At 42.8% G+C, this 27,463-nt stretch overlaps 1 protein-coding gene across 1 annotated transcript in view; it reads left to right on the top strand.

The window, feature by feature from the left end:
• Nucleotides 1-25,570, top strand: part of lmo3 (LIM domain only 3) — a 37,943-nt gene extending 12,373 nt beyond the window's left edge. The window contains exons 3-4 of the mRNA XM_004082995.3: nucleotides 20,199-20,324; nucleotides 24,500-25,570. Of these exons, the coding sequence (XP_004083043.1) occupies nucleotides 20,199-20,324; nucleotides 24,500-24,605 (232 nt within the window). The 3' untranslated portion in view covers nucleotides 24,606-25,570. The remainder of the gene's footprint in view (nucleotides 1-20,198; nucleotides 20,325-24,499) is intronic.
• Nucleotides 25,571-27,463: the final 1,893 nt, after the last annotated feature.

Below are 27,463 nucleotides of genomic sequence, written 5' to 3'. Positions count from 1 at the left end.
TTCCTATCACTTCTTCTAGTATTTTTTAGCGTCATAATCTCAGGGCTCACCGGCGCCCCCTAACATGAGGCACGAGAACTGCAACATGAGGCACGAGAACTGCTGGCCTCACCCAGCGGCTTTTTCGCCGTCGTTTAGCGCTCAGCACAAGAAACACGTCCCTCACATACAGTTATTTATAAAAACAAGCACTGTGCATCATATACATCTGCTAAATTATTTAAACTCAGCTCATATAGTACAAGTGATTGAACCGACATACAGAGAGACAGCAGTACCGTCTGACTGCATAGGTATTGCGCAATCCAAGGTGAGGCTCAGCGGGCTGGTGCCTCATCGCACGTCACTTAGTATCTGAACGGCAAATGCGGAAATTCAGCGATTTTGAAAAGAAAAAACACCCAAAAATGGTACATTTAAATGGAAAATGACCGCAAAGCACAACTTACTGATTAAATATAATAATTGAATTTATTTGTTCTCTTTTCTTCCCATAATGACAGGTGAGGCTGTGCCTCACCTGCCTCTCCTGACTGCACGTCACTGTGCCTGTGTGTTTAATGGATGCCACACGCAGCATTAAATGTGTTATTTGCTCGACTCTTTACAAAAGCATTCACTCAGTTGATTTAGCATCATTCCTTAACTTCATACCTGTGTCAGTGTTGTTCGTTTTTTTGTTTCAAGAATTGATTCGATTCCGGTTGTAGCTGCAAGAAATGACAGATATTTAAACACCAAAGGGTCTGTGCTTTTCTTTTTGTGGTAGCAATCCCCAAATTACCATCCCTCTCTCTCTGTGTGCTTTACAGTTAACGATGTGAAATTTGTGAGTAAAATGTCAAAGCTTTTTATTAAAACAAAGGCTGTGCTTTGCATGATGACCAAGCAGCTTTGGAGTCGTCTTCTCAAGAACATTCCATCAGGATTTTAATTTATTTTGTAAAGATTTTAACACTTGGAAAAAAAAACATTTACCTGGAAACATTTATGTGGAAACAGTCTAAAAGCAGAGAAGGTAGAAGCTTGTTCTGACACGTTCTTCTCCTCAGATAAACACATTTTTTTCCAATTTTGGCCAAAATGAACTCCGAATCCTATAATCCTGGTTCAAGTTTAAAAGATCAAGACAACTAAGAATTCCCTTATAGTTTTGAATTCCTTTAACCCTTGTGCCATCTTAGATGACCCCCCCTTACATTGACATGTTCTCCCTACCATGACAAAGGTGGATAAAGGTGGAAAGATTTCATGTAATCCATGGACACCAGTGAGGTTCACAAATCATTGAAGAAAAAAGGTTCAGAGCACTGTCTAGTGGGTCTAGATGACCCAACTCCCAATGTTAAAGTGCCTAGGATAGCACAAGGGTTAATGCATCATCTTCTTTACTGCTGAAAGGGGTGAGTCTAAGGAACATCTCTTTCTGAACATTTAACAGGATTTTTGCCTTAAATTCCAGCGTGCCACAGGAGGTCGTGTCAAACCAAACTCTGAAGACAAACCACGCCTTTACCTCCTCTTAGGTCCTTCATCTGCCTCACCAGGTGCCATAAGCCCAAATCTTTGTGAGCACAGATGAAAGTGGGGATGCTGAGGAGAGCACGGCAAATCTCTGCTCACCAGAAAGTAATTGTACCTGTCCACTCTGAAGCCACGCCGTTCAGGGCTTTTAATTACATTCACGTGCATTTTGCCGGTTCTTTAACCTTTGCTGCCCGCTCCTTATTGGGTGTGCTGCAGGTCATTTCCATGCATACATTAACAGCTTACCCTCCTCCTCATCTTCAACGCCATTTATTCATGAGGCTTTAAAGATTATGGTTTTTAATCTAACCCAGGAAGGTTCTTTGATAGCGAAGAGGAGAAATGTCGGCTGTATGGAGACATTCAGGATGTCTCTGTTTGCGCTAGAACGTCGTGATGACTGAGGTTCTTCTCCAGCAGTTTATAGTTTGTGGGTTCCTGTTGCAGGTTCATGCTGACTCCAGAACGCCTGTCCGCTAACGGATGAAGGTTTTTCTGAGAAACAGATGGAAATCGGAACATTCCCCCTGAAAGTTTTCTGTTGGAACCCCCTCTGGCTGTGCGCGCTGCGCCCATGGAAACCTGCCAATGCAGTTTCACGCAGCGACGGAGTTTAGCCCAGTGTGGATGCCCTTCATGCATCACTACGAGGACTCGGGATGCTGGTGTGAGAGCTGCAGCTGATGAGCTGTGTGCGCGCTGAGCGGCCTGCCGCTGCCTTCTTTGGCTCTTTTGATGTAATTTCAACCTTTATTGAATTTGCTGGGCGCAGTGTGATGATCACGAGCGCCGCACCCACAGCATCTTCAGCATCAGCATGCAGACCAGCAGCTCTCTGCTTTTGGAGCTGCTCACGGGCATTTTCAGGATGAGAGGAATTTCATTTGTGATCGCACTGGACAGGAGGATCATCTTTCAGTTCAGAAGAAAGCTGTTGGGAGTCCATTCAAATGTCCCGGTCTGATGCAGGTCTGGCTTCCTCTGATGGCCCTCCTGATTGGTCAGGCATCAACTCTCACCTGAACTCTGGTCAACGTTAAGCTCTAGAAACCCACTTTCAGCTGCAGAAGACTTTTTTTTTTTTTTCGTGGAAGATAAATTGATAAAAAAAAGGGCATGCAGCTCCTTCTCTGTGTAGGAAGGAGGGGGGCATTAAGGCCCGGATGGTTCAGATTAAAAGAACCATTCAATTCTATGGGGATGAGGATGAGGATGTGAGGTGGACTTTGTGTAGTCTATGTAAACGCCGTAAAGCTGTTCTAAACTCTCACCCTCAGGTATCACTACGCACTTTTTGATGACCGTTTTCGTACAAAAGGCGCCGCCGTTGAACGTGTGTTAAACGTTAAACCAGGTACAAATTTGACCAATCAGGGACTGATTTAGTAGTGATGTATGGATGACGTCCCCTTTTATTCACAGAAGGACCAACCGTTTGAAACGGTTTAGGAGAAAGTAATAAGTGTCCGGCTGGAATTATATGACCCCAAGGCAGAGAAGAAATTTCCCACTCAGGTGGGTGACAGCTGATGGGAGCGTGTCCAGACGCCTGTCACACGCCTGATCCAGGAAATCATCCGTGAGGATCTGACAGAGCAGCAGGATGGTGGCCCTCAGGCTCTGGGTGATGTTTGATGAGTCAGACGTCCTAAACTACGTCCTGTTCACCACCTTCACAGCTGGGGGGGGGGGGGGGGGGGGGGGGGGGGCAGAGCTGCAGAGTCACATGATGTCTTGAGCATTTTATTATTAGAGAAAGGAAAATCTTCAGCTTGATTTGATTTTCATTTAGATGATCAACAAGCACAGATAGTTTCCAACGTTCTTCTGTCACTCAACCCCCCACATAGTTCAGCTTCAAAGAAGCTCACCTCCTGATTGGAGAGAGCGGTTGCCGTAGAAACGTAGACCGACTCAGATCAATCACTGCTTACTGATGTCTGCTGGTTCCAACGTCCGTATCGCAAAAAAATGGCGACTAAATTGACTTCATTTATTGGAGCCGGATGCAAACCATTCAAATCAAATCAAATCAAGCTTTATTTATATAGCACTTTTACAACATTCTTTGGATGACGTCACACCGACTCAGTCCAGTTCTCTGATACAGTCAATGGTCTGTAAAGAACAGATCAGCTGCTGGAGCCCCCCACCGTTCGGGCAATTTTGCTCAGCTTAAGAGAAACAAACGAGGAAATGGGTGCAGAGCATTGGGGGGTGTACCTGCCTATGTGGTTGTGTTTGGGGGGCCGCTGTCATAATTTGACTGAATTTAGATTGTCTCATGCTGGCTGGGATCATCAGATGCCTCTGTTCTTGATGGAAGGTGGGGGCACCTCCAGGACCTGCAGCCAAACGAGATCTGGATGGAGAAGACAGCCGTGATCTGACAAACCTTCAAACCCTTTTCCATTGTTCTGCAGAGAGGGAAGGGCTGTGGTCAGCGCTGTCGTGTCACAGCAGAGAAGGTTCCTGGTTTGAATCCCGTCTGGGTCCTAAGTGGAGTCTGCATGTGCTGCTGTGTGTGTGGTTTCCTCCCTGTCCATGAGCACGTTTAACAGGTTTACTGGTGTGTGTTTATGTGTGTATGTGGGCACATGTTTCCACGTGCCAAACATGAGCCAGGCCATCTGTGAGCTCCTGGCTGAAGAATCCCCTATTGGAGATGAAAGGATGTGGGGCCTGCAAAGCACAGACCTGGTGGAGTAAAGAGGAAAACAGAGGAACAAGGAGGATCTTAACCCTTGTGGTATCCTATGGGGTCAAGATGACCATTGACGTGTTCTCCCTACCATGACAAAGGTGGATAAAGGGGGAGAGGATTTCATGTAATCCATGGACACCAGTGAGGATCACAAATCATTGAAGAAAAAAGGTTCAGAGCACTGTCTAGTGGGTCTAGATGACCCAACTCCCAATGTCAAAGTGCCTAGGATAGCACAAGGCGTGCGGATGGGTGTTTTTACTATTAAAGAATTTAGATTAAACTATGTTTTAGTGCCTGGAATAGCACAAGGGATAAAGGAGCAGACAGGAATGCAGAAGAGCAGAGATGAACATAAAGGAGCATAGAGGAGCATGGAGGAGGACGACATCTCTGTGTAAAATGGAGTTCAGACGGATCAGCATCAGTGTCTCTTAGGGGTGTTTTACGAGGGGGGGGGGCTGTGAGGAGCGACTTCTCAATTAACGGGCAGCGTAGTGGAACCACCAGACACTATTGTGTAGCCCCTCCCCCCAGTTAGAACGCTGCTGACTCCAGAAGGAGACACCTCTACGGGGAGACTACGAGGCTCTGAGGTGTTTTCTTCAAGACTCTGAACCACAAAGCAGCTCTGTGCTGGTCAGAAGGTCCAGCAGAGGTTTGACCCACTGCTGGTGTCAGGTTCACCTCAGTGTGAACGCTCAGGAGCAAAGAAAGGAAATGACGTAAACAGGGCAACACTTCCAGAGTTTCTATTCATCCTCAAGGATTAAATGGATTGTTTGTTTTTATTTGTGTAAATTTTGAGCTGCTCTCACTCACAACTTAATAGAGAGCCCGGCGTCTGCTCAAAACAAAAGAGTTTTATTTTTTTTAAGAAAGACGATCCTCCAGTCCTACAAAGTCCAATGAAGAAAAAGTGTGAAAATATTTGCTGATCCGAACATGCATCGACAGAGAAAGGAAGCATCGGGTTCTGCCGTTTCCTCTCATGCAGATCTACTTTCAGCCAGTGTGTGGAGGGATCTTTCTGCCATTATTCCAAGCTCAACACTCACTGTTTTGAGCTCAAAAAAATCTTCATAGGAGTGCTGTCTACGGAGGCCCTTAAGTTCAAATCACATCAACAAATCTGTTGAAGCAAAAACGTGTTAAAGATCGCAACAGCAAACCTAATAATAAAAACTAACATTTTAGAAATCAAAACAAAATTCCAAAAACCAAAACTTAAAACAACAAACAAACAATTCCACAAACAAAATAAACAAACAAAATAAAAAAGGAAATATTTCAGAAAACAGGGAGGAACAACAAAGGAATTTACAGAAATCTAAACGAATTTTTAAAAAAAGAGACAAAACAAGAAACTGAAAAAGATTCAATCAGTGACATCCCATAATACCTACTTTTTCGGGTTTCTTATTTTGTTTCATTGAACATTTTATATTAATTTTTCTAAACTTTTTTTTCCAATTTTTCTGTTTCTGAAATTTTCCTTTTTAATTTTAAAGTGGAATGTTTTTTAGTTTTTGCTTTGCTTTTTTAAATTTTGGGCTGTGATCAAATGTATTTGTGTTGAGTGATTTGCACCTCAAGGCCACCGTAGCTGCCCCCCAAAGGGCAGCTGTCGTTCCTGCACGATGTGTTCATGACTTTTGCTTTTCTGGGAGATCAGAACTAAAGAGCGTGAGGGGAAGATTTATTTTCACTGTAAAACCGCAAAGACGAAGGGTTTGCTTCTTTCAATAAAATAATTTTCAAAATAAAACGCTCTTAAGTTTATGAATTCTGCAGGACAAAGGAGTAACACCAACATCTTCTATTTCTCACTGGCTCCAGCATCAGTTTGCAGACTTCTGCTTCTGGATTTGGGCTCTGTGTTGACAGTAATGATGATCAACGTGTATATTTCTAAATGACCATCAACACCAGTTTTGGAGCGCTAAAACCACAGGACTAAACTTCCGCGTGGAGCAAACGGTACAAAGATCTTCCTTTACTTTAAACCTTCAGATATTCCAGTTCTGTACATTTTACAGGGAGCCGCTGAAAAGTGGAATCTTGAGTTATTTTGACTAAACTGGCTATTCCAAACACATTTGCAAATATTCCAAGAATATTTGGGGGTAAAAATGATTGAAAATAACATTTTAACTACAGGAAATGATTCTTTTATACATTTGGGAATATTTGGAAAATTCCTTTGAGGAGGGGGATGAAAAGTTTTTTTTTTTTTCTATTGCACATGTAAGGAGTTTCTTGGGAATCCTTTATTCAGAGTGCGGTGCACATGTAAATGTAATCATTGGTGCAGCAGACGGGGGAACCGTCGGTAGCGGCCAGTGAAGCCACCACTCTGAAGCCGCTTTGTCCTGTGAGTTTCCACAACCAGGCGTTTGCAGAAAACATCACGGCTCGGCTCGGCTCGGCTCGGCTAAGGGTGCGGCTTAAACAGGTTTGAAGACATCATCCCAGGACGTTTCCTCCAGCCGAGCTCCTGGAATCTGGAACAAATCAGTCGGGCCAAATCCATACAAAGGCTCATTATTAGCGGGACATGCAATCCATACAACTAGCTGTGGGAATACAAAAGAATCAATGCGGCGCAGAGGTCAAACCTTTCTCTTGTGTTTCTGATGCTGATGTCAATCTGAGCCGGGCTGCTGCAGATGCAGCAGAGACTGCTGAGCGGCTGAATTGATTGCATCCTCCAGCAGGCCGATGCCTTTTAATCTGTGAAATGCTAAGCAGGTAATTAAAGTGATTTTAAAGCGTGCTGTCAGAGCGGCGTCCATGTGCAGGCCTGGTGATTTTTCAGCTACTTCGCTTGGATTAGGAAGGCTGGATCACGGGGGAGGGAGACGTTCTGCACACAGATTTAGGCAGGAGTTTCCATCGTCAGACATCCATGGGCTGATCATTGTCAGGGAGCAAACCCCGGTAAAAAAATGTTGCTAAATATTAACCTGGAGGAGTTATACCCGTTTAAAGTTTGAACTGTTTACGAGTGGAAAAGCAAAGGAAAAAAGTGGATTTCCATGAAATCTTTGGGCCTGAGGAGCTGAGACGAATCCCCTGAGTGACAGCTGTAACTACAGGAAGGTTGTAGAACTGTGGATGCTAAACCAATGAACAGAGTGCATGCTGCCTCCTGCTGTATGGGGTGACAGTGTGGCCTCTCTGACATACTTGATCATCCTTCTTGAAGAAAGATTGCAGTAAAAAAACACCACCATGTGTTTGTTTGTTTGATTGACTGATGCTAAAAGTCCTACTCCAACTAATTTCTTCTCCTCTAATTTTCAGTGTTCCTGGTGGTCTTTTAACTGTGATCACACCGTTTTTAGTCAAAAATGAACAAAAAAAAAAAAAAAACCTGTATTGGTTTTAGGACATAGTTTCTGCAGAGCGCCAGGAGTTCATTAGAAAGTTGAGTTTTGGGCTGAAGAAGCCCTACGTTGAAATCCCAGCATGCCTGCGTTTACACTCTCCCTTGTTATCTTATAGCTCCTTACTCCAAGCTAACATTAGCGTAGCAAATAAAAATAATCGCGCAATATCGCAGCTATCCAGCCATACAGTTTAGAGCCAGATGGCAGTTCAGACGAGGAAAATGAAGGCGTTAATGGATCTAGTTTTCTGCAAGCAGAGGATTTAGAACTGAAGTGGAGCAGGGAGACTTTGGCCCATCCTAGACAGCTGCTGCAAACCAGAGGGTTATTAAACCACTACAAAAACATTTCTTTAAAGTTTGAGGAAGGACCAGTTTCTGGGACTTAGTTTCTGCAGAGTTTCTGCATGACCTCTGAGTTGTTGGCGGGACTGCTGGCACGGAGCAAGCCCGCCCCTCTTCCCCTCCCCATTGCTGAGAGCTCAGAGCAGTGAGCTAGCATATTTTCTACGTCACTAATTAGCTTTTTCAAGAGGCATTTTTTCATCTGCTCACAATTTGAATAAATTTATGAAATTGCAAGCTAAATTGTCTTTATACATGTCTTCTATAGTCAGGAAAAACGTCACAAGAAACCGTAAAAAAAAGAAATTAAACATCATAGTTATCGGAATGAGTCTTTAGGATTTTAAGTTCTGTTTTTTTTCTTTACAATAAATATAGTTTCTATTTCTAATTCAATGTCATGATGCTCTCTGTCAGTCATGTCCCTTCATGAAGTCTTTAGCTTTTCAGGTGCTTTGCCTGAAAAACCCTTTAACAATATGGGAAAACTCAATTCGTGCATATATGTGTGTGTTTGTGAAATAAAGTCAATTAATACTTAAAAACAGTTAAACAAGTTATGACTATGTATCAGGTACTATAGTATAAATCTCAAGACAATTTTTGTAATACACTGATAGTCCTGTAATAGGGCTGAGCTGTGGTGTAGTGGTTAACCCAGCGGTCTGCCACCTGAGGTTGCAAAGGCACATGCAGCTCTTTTATTCCTCCATGGTGGCTCTTTGGCGTTAAAGCAAAACGCTCATGATTTGAATAAATAATGGGTTTGTCAGTTACATTTTGTCATATTTTTCTTTTAAATGAGGTGATCCTATAATAGTATAATAAACTTTTTTTAACTTCTCCTGTCATGTCACTAAATAAAGAGCCCTTGTGTTCTTTATAAATTCTCCAAAATGCGCACCAAACCAAGCAAAATGATGGTTAAATCTATTGTCACAACTGTTTATTAGTAGAGTAAATTTAAAGCCCATGTTCTGCTGCAAATCAGTGTCTAGTTTGTGTTTAGAAGCACAGGTATTATTTAATTTAATTTAATGTAATTATAGAATTGTATTATAATGAAAGCAAGTCAATCTGCTGTAGCAGGAGGATCTCTTTTGTGTGTGTTTTATTTTGAAAGGAATTTGTGCGTGCTGCTGACTGAGTAAAATAAATAGAAACTGTACTTAAATAATTATAATTCATTTGTTGTAAATATTTGAAAAGCTATATTTTACAAATAAATGGCTTAAAGGCAAAAAAAACATGAATAAAGTGTATTGTTAGAAGCAGTGCGGTGCGACTTTGTGGTCGTCTCTGGGTTTTGGTCATTAAGGCTCTGACCTAAATTGTTCATGTCGTGTTTTGTCATTCGTCGATGTGCGCAGATGCCCGTCGAGGGTTTCAGCCGACAGGTCTTTCAGTGAAAAGGGAATTCTGAGCTGTTCAAAATTTTTGGTTGAGATTTATGCAATTTATGCGTATTTTACAAAGTTTATACACATTTATTACGCAAATATAACGCAATTCTGCTTGATTTTTGTGAGATGCATATGGAAATTTGTGGCTTTCCACGATGGTTCCACGTATGTCTAACAGACCTTTTACGCATGTACCACCGATGTATAACTTTTATATCGCATAAATATTACGTTTAACTTACGTAATTGACGCGTGAATCATTAATGAACTGCATATCAACAGTGCAATAATCACGCACGGTTCATGTTCTACATTGATTTATGTAACTTTTTGCTTAAGTCTGAATCCGTTGGAAACCTGCAAGAAAAGTTCAGTCACTGAGTCAGAAATATCTAAATCTATATTACTATAATAGTCTAGTATGCTGTATACAGGTTTAGCAAAATAAAATGTACATTTATGTCGACAGCAAATTATACGTACATCATGCAGCATGTTGATAATAGCACTGCAGAATCATGCATGTCAACATGTGTTCTTTTAATGAAGCCCCTGCAGCATTAAAAGGAAAAAATTAAAGTACTTACCTGTGATTATGCCTTCCTCCTTCATGGACTCATTTCTCCGATTTTGGCAGTTGAAACCTGCACAATGAAATGGTGTTATGCAAAAAATGTGTTCACATGCATTCACTGCAGTAGTAACTTGACCTCACCAAGAGGGCGGCGCTCTACTCCCATGAGGAATCACGTGATGTCTCCTCTAGCGATAGAACTCATTGGGACAGACCCCTGGGTTCACCTGTCTCCGCACACATAAAAGACTGGTTCAAATCTTGGCTAGGACCTTCCTTAGTGGAGTTTGCATGTTCTCCCTACACACGTGTGTGTGGGTTTCCTCCTATAATCTAGAAACATGCTTATTTTGATTGCAGTATTTTGTCTCCATCTTTAGTGATATATCCATACACTGAAAAAAACACCAAATCTCATCAAGTATTTTTGTCCGGTTGCTAGTTTAAGTATTGGACTATTGAAATATTGCAAAAACTAGCGGCTTGTTTTAAGACAATAATATGTTGTTGAGTCATTTGATCTTAAAAACATCTTGTTGATGAGAGCTTATAGTTAATTTTAAGATTTCATTTTGTCTTAAAGGGGCAAGGCGCTAAAGTATTAACTAGGGAAAAACATCTTGTATTCTAGATTCTTAAACTTATTTTACTTTAAAACACTGACTAAAAACACGGCTTCTGCTGTAAACCTTTGTCAAATGTGAAAATGTTTGATGTCCTGCAGTGAAACAGGAGCTCAGCATGTCACCAGGATGCTAACATGCCCCCCCCCCCCTCCCCAAGGATGATTGTGACTGTGGAGCAGTTTATCTTTGAAGATGGATCACATGGAACAGCAAGTGTTTTCCAGCCTTTTGGAGGAGTTTCTGTAGGTGTAATTAGATGGCAGTGGGGGGGGGGAGTGTGTTCGTCCATATGGTCGGCCGCTCCTCAGAAAGCACGCCATAATTCATCATTAGGACATCAGAGTCCAGGTGCAGATTAAAGCTGATAGAAGTGGCAGGCGGTGAAGTGAGGGCACTCAAGGAGGAAAATCTTATCCCAGTCTCAATTCCCGGGTCATGGCTGCCGTAATTGAAATCATTTTGGCCCTGGAGTTGTTTAATCACTGACAATCTCACATGCAGGGGGGGCTAAATTGAAAAAAGCATGAATCTGATTACATCTGCCACCCATAACTGTCTCCCCGCCTCCACTCCTCACTCTGGTACTCCACCCCCCCGCCCCCAATGCAGACTCCGTGGCAATAATGAACATATCTGTTCTCCTTCTGTCCTCCCGCCGCTCCAGACCCGAACTGAGGTCCGATCATCATGGGGACAAAAGCAGGTGGAGCTGGGAAGCGTCATTTGTCTGTTATTAACCCCCAGCCCGTGATTATGCAGATGACCATAGATTTTCCCCAGATCCAGGGGTTGTTCTCCGTGTGGCAGGCGGACGAGGAACGGTCATGCATTACTGGACCTGCCACATTCATCATGTTGACTGATGGCGCAGGAGCCGCTCCCCGGGTCCCGCTGGTTAATGTAGTGGGTAATTAACTGTCATTTGCCTAGTAATAGGCCGATGATCAATGGTTTGTGGGGAAACAAATTCTAATCCCGAAGCTGATGAATGCAGGCTGAAGCCGGAGCCTCTGACGTGTGGGGGGAGGGGACAGCTGGAATGGGGGGGGGCACCAACAGAATCTGTCTGTTCTGCCCCCCTCCCAACATGTAGTTTCACTCCGCAGATTTCCCTGAAAGTAAAAGCGCCGATAATTCATTTAGTTTTTAAAAAAAGCTTTGCGTTTCCGAGCAAATCTCAATCCTGCAGTTTCAGCTCCGCTGCTGAAGACGGATCACATGTCCATGCAGACCAACCAGTTTAGCCAATCAGAACCACTCGTAAGAAATGAAGGAGGTTCTTCAGATTAGAAGAAAACTGGGATTTAAACTTCAAACAACAGACTCCAGTTAATCCAGATCCAGGTTATTATGATGGTAAAGAAGATCAGGATAACAAAGAAGACAATATCTTTTAACAAAACCCTAACACTTTAAAGTCCATCATCTTTTGATCTATATTCAAAGTGGTCTTTTAAATGTGGTGAGGCTGTTTTATGATATTGTAGTTTCGATCCAGGTTCCAGCTCAGACGGGGAAAACAGAGACGTCATGGATCTTTTTGTCTGCAGGTGATGCATCAGAACGGAGCTTGTGGTCTGCTGCTTGTAGCATCCACGGCACATTCGACATCAATTTTCAAACAGCCTTTTTTCATCTGCTCTTGATTCACAACAATTTGAATAAAGAAATACCCGGAAAGGCAATTTTCAGCTTAATTTTCTTTATATATGTGCTCCATCATCAGAAAAATGCCACAACAGCGTTCAAAATAAGGAGCTGTTTCATCAGATTTCACGGAGGACAACCAAAAATGAACCTGATGGTTGTCCGTGTGACTACCTGGTCTTTTATTCAACATTTTGGCATTTTTCGACTATTTTTCAAAGTTTTTGGTCAACTGACGTCCGACTCTTCAAGATAAAACTGAGTGTACACGAACGATGTCACGTGACTTCTGAACGAACCGAGTACGCCCGAAGACGTGAGCGGCTTCAGCCTCAGCAGACTGAGTCGGACGTTGATGATGATGACATACCCCTAGAGGAACTTGTCTGAAATGACTTGTCAAAAATGACAACATTGCACCTGCATGTCTTGTTTAAAAGATCAGGGATATTAGTTTTTACTGCTGCTGCAGCCACGTGCAGTTTACTGCAATGTAAACATGGTATCATTTACACATGTGTTTATTTGAAATAGATGTTATATTATAACTTTTCATCACATATAAATATTACTTTATATTTGGAATGCTGTACTAGTCCCAGTCCATACAAGTATTCTAAATTTTAAAAATACTCATTAGGCTACAGTGTTGGTTAATGTAATTAATTTTCTGATATATTATAGGGTAAGATAAAGTATTTTTATTTGACCGTAACAGTATTTGATTTACATGGGAATACTTTGTGTAACCAGATGCTTCAATATTCAGTAAAATGTTTGTTTTTATATTTAAAGAGTTTTTTAAATGTCCATCATAAGAGGCAGTTGATATTAGATGTATAGAAGAAATAAAGATGTAAGTACTGACATCTGAGTAGGTTTCGTTGCTGTTGAATATTGGTATCAAAGGACAACCAAAAATTGAGGAGGACAACCATGTTTACTTGCCAGGTTGTCCAGAGGACAACCATTTTCTTTTCCTTATTTTTAACCCTGCACAAGAACATGTTACAAACACCATTTTCATTGGTTTGCGTCTTAAAAGACAAAAATCTATACCTATCATCAAACCACAAACCAGGTTTTAGGGCTTCTATGGCTTCAATAACAGAAGTTTCTAAAATTTTAGCACCTTTTAGCTGTGAACTGAGGAAGTAGTTTGTTTTAATGAAAAAGATCTTCTACTGTTTTTACCTTGGGTCCTCCCAGGTCAAAGCTTGGACTAAAACAGTCAATTATCAGTGTGTTCCCTCTTGATGGTTGTGAATTCTTTCTGCTTTGCTTTCTATGGAGGGAATAAAGGAGAACACAGAAAATGTCAAGAAGCCTAATTTCAGATACATCTAACTAATTGCAAGAGTTGTAACCCTGATAGATCAGCGGTGGATTTATCCACAGCAGTTCTGTCAAATCTTCTGTTTATCAGAAAAAATCTTTTTGAGACCCAAATCCCCCAATGAGGAAAACACCCAATAATTCCCTTACATCCAAACTAAATTTGACAGTTTAAATTTCAGCAAAAACCTGGCACTCATTACTCCCCTAACCCATAAAGGACTGCAGGACTATCCAGTATCCTGAATTTGAACGTAATTCAAACACGTTAACTACTTTATTTTAAATATGTCACGTCACCCATTTGTCAAAGTAAAAACCTAATAAACGCAAAAGTTTTTTCAAAAACTATGTTCTGATGATGAAAACTTTGATAAATTCTAAAAAATAAATGTCCGTACATATTTTTCAGATGCCAAATACCTCAAATGCAATGCATTGTGGTCTATATAAGCGAGTGGACTGATCGAGTGAGTGGGACGGCCTGCATAAAAAATGGTTTACTTATGTCTTCAACCAAATGAATTCAGTTTAGGCGCTATTTAATCCCGACACGGCTGTCGCCATGTTGGAACCAGAAATTGTCATTAAGCGGTCCAAGTTGTTCATTGTTTCTATGGAAACCAATCTTGCAAATTTGCAACCTTGCCCTTCTGTAGCTCTGCCCCTGCCTACTGCATACATTGGAAAGTGGCTAACATTTGCTGTTACCCACTATATTTAATATTGTTTTCTGACATTACAGCAGGCTTTGTGTGAGCCGACTGAAAGGTTTTTCTTCATTGTTACTTGTTTATTGGAAAATTAATAAAAGGATTTTTCGGAATTGTTTAGTTTTTTTGTGAAAAAACATTACCTAAAAATCAAGGTTTGAATCAAATCGTGGGAAAGAGAATTGTTGCGTCGCTAGTGTCGCCTAGCTGAGTCCTAAAAGATAATCAGGTTAACGGCACAAAAGCCTCTCAGCGTCGCCCCCTGCTGGCCTCACCCACATTAACAGTTAGTGGAGAGTAAGGCAACCTGCTGGGTCTACGTTTGTTACAGGCATTTTAACATTTTTTACAGCCCACTTGTGGCAGCTGGATGGAAATAATCCTGAAAGGAACCCCTCCTGGAGGACAGCCTTTTGTGTGTCAGGAACCCCCCCCCACTCCGTCGTCTTAGGAGGGTCCTGGTTTTAAAAAGGGTCACTGCAGCGTGGGACAGAGACTTAGCCGGAAAGGAGTACCTGTGTTACCATGGCAACATACCTGTGGTCAGAGCTGTGTCCTCACAGTCAGAAATGATCACGAGAGTTCATGGATTTCAATTGAAGGTCTGGCAGAAGCTGTTCTCTCCTGTCGTTGAATTCATTACTAACAAATCAGGCTCTGCTTGCCTCTCCTCTGGAGAGCTATTATCATGTGTGGCATCAAACCGGCAGTGAGGAGTGAGGAGACAGGCATGTGGACTGCAGCCATCCTACCCCCAGAAGGGAGGGCAGTGGGCAAGGCAGCACTGACTGCGGCTTCCTTAGCGAAGGCAAAGTTTCACACACCTGCTGAGAACTGCTGTATTCGTCAAAAGACACGAAGTAAAGCTGCAGAAAAACCAGCACGTCCTGTTTGGTTCTGCTCTTCATCCATCGCCAGTGTGAAGCTGCGTTTACACTTGAGTTCAAGCGGCCGCTTTCAATGAAAAGTCTACGCAAACGCGCTTGCACCAGAATTTCCATATTCAGAAAGCTCGCGTTCACGCGTCGCTATTGAGGGACTCAGATTTGGCAGTTCAGGTAGACTCCTTTTCAATACACGGAAGTGCTCACCGTTGTGAACATGATCACTGAGGAGAAATGAAACCTTGTGGTTTGTGCTCGGCAGGCAGTGGCGGTTTTTGATATGTGCAAGGTGGGCGGTGGCCCAGGGCGGCAATCATAGGGGGCGGCATTTTCCGTGCCCGTTGAGTTACACTCAATGTATTATTAAATTCAAAGAGGCAACTTTGAGCTTTTATTTTAACATACCTGCAGCTGCCGACACTTTGCACTCTTATTTTGACGCATCACACCCATGTCTTCATCCTCTCCCCTCCACACTTATGGTATAAAAAATAAATTTAAAAAAAGGAAGAAATAACTCAGAGTGAAACAACGTAAAACAGGCACATGAAAAGGAATTAAGCAGAAGAAACACCCGTGCTCAACCCAATTTCGACCAAAGCAGGCAATGGGGATTATTTCCCACAATTCCCTGCTCCGACACAGCAGACCCAACGCGCACGTGACCACCGCCCTCTGCTGGAGCCAGGGGTAGTTGCTCTGCTGCAAGACACTTGCACCCACACCTCTTTGCGGTAGTCTTTGGAACATAACAAGTCAAAAAAATCACACTAACAGGTGATTGGGAGTCTTTTTCTATCTGACAATCAACTCTGGGCGACAGCTGCGCCTCCCGTCATAAAGGCAGAGCCGCGTGTGTCAGAGGGAAGGGGAGGGGTGGTGGGCGCAGACCATTTTTTATGGATTGAGGTTTTTTGGAGGATTTCTACTGTTGGTGTTGCACAAAAATAGGGAAATGCCAAATATTTTTGGAATAATCCCACTGATGAGTTCTATGATTTAGTTTTTAATTGTTTTATTAGACTTAAAAATAGTATTCACAATAAGTATCTATTTAGATCTAATCTGTCTGATATGTTTCACAAAGACACACACAGGACGTCACACACCAAGAAATTATTGCTAAAAATGAAGCAGGAGTCCAGCTCTAAAAATGATAAAAGAGCAAAGAAAACGGAATTATTTGATTTGTTATTTCTTATTATTAATATTTACAGGCTTTCTTTGTTTTGTTCTGCAGCATGTTGATATTTGTATAATTTTGACAGAATATATTTTTATGGAGAGCAAAATCTTATAAGTTATTTAAGGTTTAACTTGAGTTACCCTGGAACAATGTTCCGGTTTTTATTCATATTTATGTTCAAAAAGTTCAGTTTAAAAGGTTCAAAAGTTTAGCTTTAGTGTGTTCAGTAAATGTTTATCTTCTTCTGCCCAAAACCTTAAGCGTGTTTTTAATTTAGGCCCCTGTGTGACTGAATTGACCCCCCTGTAATAGGAGTCTAGAAAATTCATGCATTTTTTGTGTAAAATGGCTAAATAGAAGATAGGGAACACAACAGGATGTTGTCAAATTTATTATGTGTTGGGCGCTGGTGGGGTTACTCAGGGAGTAAGTTAGTGCAGAACCGCCACTGTCAGCAGGAATAATATGACGGACATTTATAGAGATCGGAGCAAGATTTGCAGGATTTGTACCGCTTTGACATTTCACATCAAGGCTCTACCAGTTGTAGGTGTCGGACACTCTGGTAAAAAGTAAAAAAGAAATAAAATTAAAGAAGAAGCCCTTGCCCTAAGTGTGCTCACGGAACCGTGGATAGCATGTTGTTGAATGCACCGCACGTGGCATAAAGCTACGTTCACACCGACCACGGCAACTGGTGTTGGAGCTGTCACTTTCAATGAAAAGTCTACGTGAACGCAGGTAAAACTATGTGTAACCCTTGTGCTATCCTAGGCACTTTACCATTGGGAGTTGGGTCATCTAGACCCACTAGACAGTGCTCTGAACCTTTTTTCTTCAACTATTTGTGATCTTCAAAAGATTCCATGGATTACATGGAATCTTTTCACCTTTATCCATGGTAGGGAGAACACGTCAAAGTAAGGGTGGGGTCATCTAAGATAGCACAAGGGTTAAGCTTCCGCTTTCAGAATTCTCGCATTCATGCGTCGCTTTGCAAGTTTTTATGTCCGTTCTCGGGTGTTCATTGATCGATCATGCACTCAAAGTTTAACCAGTTGAACTTTTAACAGCTAAAATGCAACACAGCTGAACTTTGACAAATCAGGAACTCAGATTTGGTAGTACCGTATGGATGGCATTCCTTTTTTTTTCTAACTTTATTGAACAGGGCACATGGGAGCCGGGTTAGCTCTAGCTGGTTTGCAGCGCCTTCCGTCCGTGAAACCAGGGTTCGACTCCGGGCTGCTCCCTGTTCCCTTCTCTGCTTCTGTGCCGGTCCCAAGCCCAGATAAAATTGAAAGAGTTGCAGCAGGAAGGGAATCCGGCGTAAAACATTGCCAAGTTAACCACGCAACTCATCCTCAAAGGAGAGGTTGTTTCGCTGTGGCGACCCCTGATGGGAAAAGCCACAAAAGGCAGATCAAACAGAGCACATACAACAATGTAAAATGGATTTTACATAAAAATGTACATTTTTATCCCTTGTGCTTGTGATGACCCCACCCTTACATTGACGTGTTCTTCCTACCATGACAAAGGTGGATAAAGGTGGAAAGATTTCATGTAATCCATGGACACCAGTGAGGTTCACGAATCATTGAAGAAAAAAGGTTCAGCACACTGTCTAGCGGGTCTAGATGACCCACCTCCCAATGTTAAAGTGCCTAGGATAGCACAAGGGTAAAGGAATTGAAGAAAATATGGTGTTGTATGATTATATTTACAATTCTGATTACAGAATTTTGCAAGAAGACTTAATTAGTTAATAACTCTTTAAAACTCTTATTGTGCTTTTTGTGTTTCTTAATCCAACAGTTTACTTCAGGGCTCTAGAAGTTAAATAAACAAATTTTGTTTTTCTTTTTTCTTTTTCAGAAGCAGCAATTAACACCAGCCAAAATCATGCAAATAAAAACCTAATTTTTTTTTGAGACAAACAAGGACCAAATTTGACCCCGTGGGTTTTCCAGCATTAAATAACATAAAGTACATCCTCCCATTGGGTGTCCTTTTTAATTTACAAATATGAGAACAGAGCTGTGAAGGAAAAATGCTGGAATAGGGTTCACCAGATGTGCACCGCTTCAACATTTCACACCAAACCTCTTCAGCTGCAGGTGGTAGCTGCTAGCAAACATTAAAAAAGAAGAAAAAACTGTTGTGGGGCTCCCTGCTTGTACAGTGTCAACACCACCAGCTGAATGAATGAAATACAATTTAAAAAAGGTGTTCCTTAAACAACTAGATGAGTATGTTATTCCCGAAAAAATTCCAAAAAGGGAATTTTGAAAGAACAACTCATTAGTACTTTTGTGTACTAATATTTGATGATGTTTTAGTATCTGATATAAAGTTTTATGAGTTGATTTTAATGTGGAAAATATACATTTAAAAATAAAAAAAACATCTAAATAAATTTCCAGAATGTGTGTATTGTCATCCTGAGAGCTTTTATCTCAGAGTTTAACAAAATTCCTGATCGCACAAAAAACCCCACAGTATGAACAAACCAGACTACAAAACTACAAACAAAAAAAATAATTATTATATGTCTGTTTGACTCTATCTTTTTCCTCATTTGGTTAGTCCCAAGGAGAAAAGTGGTAAACTTGTATTTGGTTGTGTAAAGGGGGGTGATTCTCTGGAAATGTGCAGCCTTTGTCCATCTGGAACCTCGTCTTAAAGATTCCTGAAGTGAATACTCTGCACCGAAGCAAATCCTGATCTGATGGAGTGTAGTCACTCTGTTTTACAATGTCAATCTGATCTAAAAGATTGCACAGTGCACAGTCGAATAGCTGGTACTCATTGGATCAGCTGGAAATGAGAAACGTTTTGTTGTCAGGCTCAGTGTTGTTTCTCAAACATATAACCTGCAGCGTTTAGAATCTGTGACTTCAGGTTCAAATGATCAAACCCAGAAGCACCTTCTGTAGATCATTCACTCAGCTGTAGGAGTGACCTCCTGGTTTCATCCGATGATGGTTCCTTAAATATACAGGAAATCCTTCAGTGTCTTCAGGTGGGGCCAGTTGAGGTGGCTTGGGCATCTGGTCCCAAAGTCTCCCTGAGAAGGTGTTCTGGGTATGGCCCAATGGGTGGAGGCCCAGGGAAAGAACCAGGACATACTGGAGAGACTATGCCTCTCAGCTGGCCTGGGAACATCTTGGGGTCCCCCCAGAGGAGCTGGAGGAAGTGGCCGGGGCATCTTTGCTGAAACTGCTGCCCCTATGAGCAGAAGACGGATGCATGGATGGATAAATGGGTGGATAAATGGGTGGGTGAGTGGATGGATGGAAGGATAGGTGGGTGGATGGATGGGTGGATGGATGGATAAATGGGTGGGTGAGTGGATGGGTGGATGGATAGATAGATGGATGGATGGATGGATGGATGAATGGATGGTGGTTTTACTATTAAAGAATTTAGATTCATCTATGTGAAAAATTGACATTTGAAAGCACATGAAAATCATTGTTGAACTAAAGAGTTTCTGTGATTAGGAGACGCTGAAAGCTTTTTCCTTCAGATTTCTACTTATAGGTTAATGAAACACACAGGTTATATTTCAGTCAAAGCTGGACTTAGAGTCAAGCAAGTCCAGGTGGACTTTAACTTTTCATTTTAAGAAACATCCAGGTCAAGCAAGAAAAGAGAATATTCTAACTCATTGATGGTTTTTGATTGAATATCAAAAAAAGAATTGAGGAACCTGGAAGGAGCGAGTTCTGCTAAAAGTCAGGATCTAGAAATCCCCAATCAGAGTTGTAGAGAAGATCAGCTGTGAGGGTGTTTATAGGATAGTCTTTGCTCCTCTGGACGTCTGTGGCATTTCTGAAAGATTCTCTCTGCCTCTCAGGTTGTTTGGAGTCACAGGAAACTGTGCCGCCTGCAGCAAACTCATCCCGGCCTTTGAGATGGTCATGAGGGCAAAAGACAACGTCTACCACTTGGACTGCTTCGCATGCCAGCTGTGCAACCAGAGGTGAGTCCCTGAACGCAGCGGGGAAGTGAAAATGCAGAACTCTTGATGGAAGTCAGGACTTCCTCTACAGGAGGCCTTTAGGCTGCTGCTCAGACACACAGCAGTAAACCTGCTGCACCTGACAGACTGAGACTCCAGTGCTGCGCATTCATGCAGCTACGCTTTCAGGCTCCTCCCTCTGCTCAGCTTCATATTCAAGCCCAGTCCAAAACCCCCGACCGGATCCCCACACCCAGGAGACATGCCAGAAGATTCTCTGAATCACACCTGGATTTTTGTGATAGAAGCCTGAAGCCTTCTGGGTCATTCTTAAATGCGGGTGTACCACTTTGTCTCAGCCACTTCTACAGGAGGGCCCAGTTCAAATCCTGGTGGAATTCTAAAGTGTTACAGTTCTTTTTGTTCCTCTAAACGTTTAGAAAAATGACGCTTCTGCAAAGAAAGTTCCATGAGCAGGTCCAGTTTAGGCGGAAACTGTCTGAAAACGTCCTCCTGGTGTCGATGAGAATCTCATCCTTCTTTCCTGATAGAGAACTTGGAGCTCAAATGCTAAAAGAAGTAATATTACATTTCGTTCATTCATTCATTCATCTTCTAAACCGTTTGTTCCCTTTTTGGGCACGGGGCTGCTGGAGCCTATCTTATGCTGGCAAAGGCAGGGGACATCCTGGACAGGTCGCCAGTCTGTCACAGAATATTAAATTAAAAATAATACATTAAAATGATCTGCTAAATGACTAAATGTAAATAAGTCTGAATTGAATTATTACTAAAATGAGGCTAAACTGTATTGTCGGAATGGTCAGCAGATGCAATTGAAGGGAGTAATCATCCTAACTCCTAGACTGAGGAGAGAAAAACTCCAGCAGAAGCAGACTCACTTAAAGGGGGGTCTGATGTGAGCAATTGGGGTCAAAGAGGACCCCCGTCCTCGTCATATTTTATTGAACTGCCATCAGTCTGCCCTTTCAAAGTACATAAAGCCTTTAGAAGGAAGCCAGCCTCAGAAACAAGAAGACGGCACATCTGTGAGAAGTGATGAAGGCTGGTTATCATCTGTCTTGATCTGAAATGGAATCAGACTGGGGGAGTAGCTCATCTCCACATGTGTGATCATGGATTTGGGTCTGTCTGCCCCCACTGTGGCCTCACTCTGTTCAAATGGCCATAAATCTGATGTTGTGACCTTCCCACTAGTCAGATGTGTTATTTCCTTTCCTGAGCTCAAAGGCAGAGCGGCTGTGTGGTTGGAGCGGAAGGCGGCGGACTCTGGGGACAGCCGCCGAGGGTGGGGGTGCTGGAAAATAAGGAAGGGGGGTATGAGGCTTCATCCCGGGAGCAGTTAGCCACAGATCAGCCCTGGGGGACAGCTAATCGATGAGGCTGTCGTCCAGCCTCATCGTCTCGCTGGTACCAGCCCAATTTCCCCAGAAAAGCTGCAAGCCAAAGTCCACGGAGACTGGAGGAAGGTCGGAGCGGGGAGGGCAGGACGGGGTGACAGTGCGAGCGGGGGGGGGGCAGGACCAATAGAGGAGGAGGAGGACTCCATGCCGAACCTGTGAAGGAGAGACGGACATCAGATCCATGGACAAAAGGTCAAACCAGTTTCTGTTTAGAGGCCCAGGATGTGAGGCTGTGCAGATCACAAGGATTAACGAAACAAACAGCAGAAATATGATCATATTTCTGCACATAGAACAATATTTGGTAGGAAAAAAAGCCATTTTGACTGTTTCCTAAACTGATATGTACACAAAAGAAAAAGATCAGATATTATAACAATAAACAAAACGTCTTCACTAAACAGTTCTCACTACGTAAACAGAACATATCCTCCATTCTTTTTTAGGTAGCTCGATGTTCTCCTGAAATTAAATTTAAGCCTTTTCTTTGTTGATGATTATTATTCAAACAATTAAAAGAAAACCAGGAAATGAATCTAAGGCCTTAGACACATCCGCCCGGTGACCTGAACGGGTGTTGGGGATTTTTGGGATTATCTAAAAAACAAGCTATGAAATCTTTGCAGTAAGTGGTTTTCGGTGTACATTTCTGCTGACAGGTGTATGTGATCAGTAGGATGAACATTTGCTATAGTTACAATCTATTAGAAAACAAATTTAGGATTCTTGCTAAACAGAAACCTTTTCTGCAAAATTCAAAGAAAATACTGTTAGGGTGGACAACTCGCTGCGGTCTGAGGGATCCTGGAGTTCTTGGCCTCCACAGCATCTTTTATTAGTTGCAGGGAAAGCCGTCAGCCCCCCCCCCCAACACAGCCTGTTCTTCCCAGATCTTAGGCTTTGTTTTCACAGACACCCCATTCACGTAGTATTTGCTGGTTAGTGTCAGCCCCTGCGGTGTAGTTGAATCTCTCTAATTGGTCCCAAATGATGCAACAAATCATGGTCTCCACCTGCCCTGCAGGCCTGATTAAAAGCTGTGAGCACACAGACTGCAGGCTCATCAGGCGCCTCTTTGTGTGCAGCTCCTGCCTAGCAACACCCATGGAAGTCAAACAGGGGCAGCACTCGCTGCCAAGCTGCCCACCCACCCCCAGGTGCACATGGGTACTGCTGCCGTGTCTCACCTACCAAAAAAAAAAAAACAATAAGACAAGGTATGCTGAAGTAGAAAGGTCAGAGGTGGAGCTGCAGGTGGAGAGGAGCTACCTGCATCGCCTAAACAACAGATTTAGGAGCAGACACCACTCAAAATATAAGGCATATTTAAGCCCCACCGCCACATGCCCTGTCACCCCACTGAGGCCCGACAGTCACTCCACCGACACACAGATGAACCTGAGAACAAGAACAGCTGCTGGGGGGCCGGGGTTGACCCACGTGACTGGATTGTCGTCACAACACTAAATGTTGTAGGTTTCCTTGGCAACCATTTTAAAATAACCACGCCCACCTCACTGAGATAGTCACATGACATGTTTCAACATATGCAGCCTCACCGAACATCGCACGGATGTTTAGATCACTGTAGTTGTATCCAGGTTGCTATGGTAACAACCGTTTTTTGGTTTGTTTTTTAACTCAAAAGTCCAGAACACCACAGAGAAAGCAGCAGCTTTACCGCTGTACTGCGACTCCTGTGAATGCTCACCTCCTTTGCCTTTGTAAAGGCTTTGTAAGGTCAAGTCAAATGTTGGGGTTTTTTGTGTGATATTCGTGTGTCGACAGAAACCGTGTTCACCAAAACCCCCGTTTTGAGGACATCATCCGTCAACAACATCCTACAGTACATTTTTAGAAAGTATGTTTTCGTTCCGATTTGGGGGAATTATTCTGAAAAACTAGAGTAAAATTGTAGAATGACGTTTCTAGATAGAAGCTCTCTGCTCTTTTATGCAGTATTTTTGCTTTGGTTCACCTTTTAACCCCTCAAGGCCTTAATCCAGAAGAGCTGGATTGATGGGACTGTCGAAATAAATCACAACTTTTTCGGTCAGGCAGTCATTTTTCCAGTCATTCCAACAGCACACGAACGCAGCATTTCCCTGAGGAACATGAAACAAAAAATTCCACTAAAATCCATAAAATTCCCAAAATGTTCTGCTTTAAAATGTAAACTTTCTTTAATCAAAATTAAAGCACCTTTTGATCCAGATTCCATGGTATTTGGTTTCTCATATGAGAGGGATTACTGAGACCCGCCACTGATCTGCCCCTGGTCCGGCCCTTTTGTCAAATTTTAGAACCTTTTGTGGCCCGGGAGTCAGAAAGTTTGCCCACCTCTGCAAAAATATTATCTTAAGTATATTTAAACTGAAAAACATGTTATCATTTTTATGATAAGCATCTTGAAAGTCTTAAAAAGCTGTCATATGAACGCATGTCTTTACGCTTACATGGCGTGCTTCGCCCTCTTTCTGCGGCTTGGACCCATCCATTTCCCTGCTGAAGCTGACATGCTCTCTGATGCCGGCAGATCCTCATGGAGGGAAACGGAATGGAGGTGATTGTATTTCAGGGGGTTTCCAGAACCGCCTATAACTGTTCTAGCTTGGACTGCCCTGCTGCATCCAGCTGAATGGAGATTAGGACCAAAGTTGAAGCAGCTCAGAGAGGCTTTGCATCCAGTGAGGAGGCTCGCCCACAGAGCAGCATTAATGAGGAGGTTCCTGCTTTTGTGCTCATGTAACCCCCCCTCTTTGTGTTCTCCAGGTTCTGTGTGGGAGACAAGTTTTTCCTGAAGAACAACATGATTCTTTGCCAGACGGACTATGAGGAGGGGCTGATGAAGGACGGCTATGCACCCCAGGTTCGCTGAACCTTTCAATCCAAGAGGAGGAGGAGGCCAGGGAGAAAGAGACAGCCTGAAGGAGAGCATGCAATCACACAGCAAAATGCACTATTGCCTCCCGCGCTGCTCCTGTACCCCCACATGTACATAACCGAACAGGCCTCCTCCTTTGGGGGCCGCTGCTGTACAGAATAGCCGTAGAGACGATGAGGCGGGGGGGGGGGGGGGGGGGGGCGGTAGAGCCCACAAGTTTCCTCGTGTAAAGAAAGGTGTTTGTATATTCTGTCCTTTGCTGGTTTCCTCTTTTCTCCAGGTCTTCACGCTGTGTCTGAGAGCTCGTTCTCAGTCCTGAAGCGGCTCTGTTCTGCCTGGATTCAAAAGAAAAATGATGTTTCAGAAAGTCAGCCGCAGAGGCTCCTCATACAAGATTCACATTTCAGAAAATATAAATGATCAGTCTGTGAGTTAAGGGACAATTCTTACAGGAAAATGTTGAAAAACTGATACTATGTCCTGTCACATGACTGTAGTCCCCCCATAAATACACCTGTCTGTCAGGTACTGTAGGTCTGTCCTGCTCTGCTCTAAACACAAAGGCCGTGTCACACAGCCACTACGTACGTTTTGGGCATTTTCCACTGTGAATTATAATTTGTAAATGTTTCTTGCGTTTGTCATTCGTCAATGTGCACAGAGGTCCATCGAGGGTTTCAGCCGACGGGACTTTACGTAAATACGGTTTGGAGCTGTTCAGAATTTTTGGTTGGTTGTGAATTATGCAGTTTACACGATTTTACACACAATTATTAAGTAAAGCTTACGCATGCGTGCGTGATTTTTGCCAGATGCGTACACAAATTTCTGGCTTTCCACAACTGTTCCACGAATGTTTAACAGACTTTTCACCCTTGTGCCACCGATGTATAACTTTTTAATTGCACATACGGCGCACATATCATGTTACCATGACTTAATTGACGCACAAATCACTAATGAATCTCACATGAACAGCGCAATAATCACGCACGGTTCATGTTCTATGTTGATATACGTGTTCTTTGCGTGGTTTATTCGTACTTCTTCCGTGTTCTTAACGTGGTTCATTCATGATACGTCAGTGAAAATTTCATGTAAAGACCATCACTTTTCTCACTTTTTCCACATATATTCAAGTATGACCAATTTTCATCCACGCAAGTGGCTTTGTGACACGGCCTGACGAGCCCCGCTCTTAGTTTTTATCATTCTACTGCAGGTATAGTCCCACTGCAATGGCTCTTTATCAAGCAGAACAATATGGGAAAAGCATAGCAAAGTCTGGGTCACGTTAGTTTACGTCAAAGAGGGGCAAATCCACTGTGCAGCTTTTCAGCAGGGCAACTCATTCTCTTTAGTTTTGGCACCTTAAACTTTGCCAGGACGCCGTTCACATAGAACATGTTCATTTTCTTCATGTTCAATGCTGAACTGCAGCTATATGAGGGACTCCGTGTGCATTAAGTTTGCCATGTCAGATCCTGTGCTCCGCCTCTCTGATGGTAAAGTGCCATCTCACAGTTCATTGGAGGCGTTTTCAGTTGTGTTCCTGGCATTCACAGGTCGTCTCCTCTGTTTCGGGCAGTTTGGTTGGTTTAAAAAGTGACTAAAACACAAAATCAAGTGTTCTTTTGTTTAAATTAACAGTAGGACTGCTGGGACGAGCCCTTCCCAGTGGAAGGAGGCTGGTTGCTCAGTTGGCACTGTCTAAGTTCTGCTGCTTGCCGAGCGATCACAGAACCAGCTGGTCTTTGCAGGGAAGCAGGCGTGGATATGGATTGTCTGGTGTGAGTGAAGCAGGTTCACTTCCTGCAGCCGCACAAACAGGGTTCTACCGCATCCTGGGAATCGGTCATCTCCCACAAAATCCTTCAGTTCAGATAGACGCCCGACCAAAGGCAGTCCAGCCTCAACTCTTCACGTTATCAAACAGATCATTGGTGTGACTGCATTTGTAAAGAGAATAATGGATTTGTTTGTAACCTCATAAAAGTCCTCAGTGTCATCTCAGTTTTGAAGGAATTCTGTCTCCATGGGAAGCTTCAGCTCATCGGGAGGATTTGAACCAGCAGCTTTAGTCTCGGCCCAAATCACACCTCAGAACATTTGTAATTACTGTGCACTCCTTCAAACAGCTGGTGGCTCCGCCCCTGAACCGGACAGCCTGGACCTTTTCTAAGACAGTCCTCCTCTTCAGCCAGGATGGTGCTGTTTCAGCAGAACTTTGAGTCCACTTGGCTGCTTCATCCAGCATCAGAGGACCACCCTCCATCCCCCGAGGAGCAGCATCTCTGCGTTCATTTGTGACATGTACAAAGACGGACCTTGGGCTTGCATTTCTCTTAGTGTGTCATCCAGCATGAGATGTTTATTTTTAGGACAACCTGTAAATACAACAATTGTAACAATTTTAAGCACAAATGTAATACAGTTTTATTGTGTTACTAACTTGTACGTTGTCTCATCAAACTGTTTCTTCAGTTGTTAAAATTGATATCTCTGAAAGCCTTTGGTAAAATGTGGCTGTGTTTGCTGACACAACAGCTGGAGCTCCAGACTGACGGCCTGAAGCCGAAGATGCAGAGGTGGAGATGCTTTCAGACTCCAAAAAGCTTCAAGAGGACTAAAATGAACGCCTTTGGGTCGTCCAAGCAAACATTCTGTTTAGAATCTTCTCATAAACTCAGAAAAAGTCTGATGTTTGTACATAAGTTAAAGCCGCAGTGAATTTTAAAGGAGCCCAGTATTTGCAGCAAAGACGAGGTTTTGAAGGACTTTTTCAGATGAAAGTTTTTTAAGAGTTTTATCCGTTTATTCCAAGTGATCAGAAAACATCGTAAAGTCCCACT

This window comes from Oryzias latipes, chromosome 23 (assembly GCF_002234675.1).
Source record: "Oryzias latipes chromosome 23, ASM223467v1".
NCBI lineage: Eukaryota > Metazoa > Chordata > Actinopteri > Beloniformes > Adrianichthyidae > Oryzias > Oryzias latipes.
Note: the sequence above shows the minus strand (reverse complement) of the source record. Positions and strands in the feature narration are given on the sequence as shown.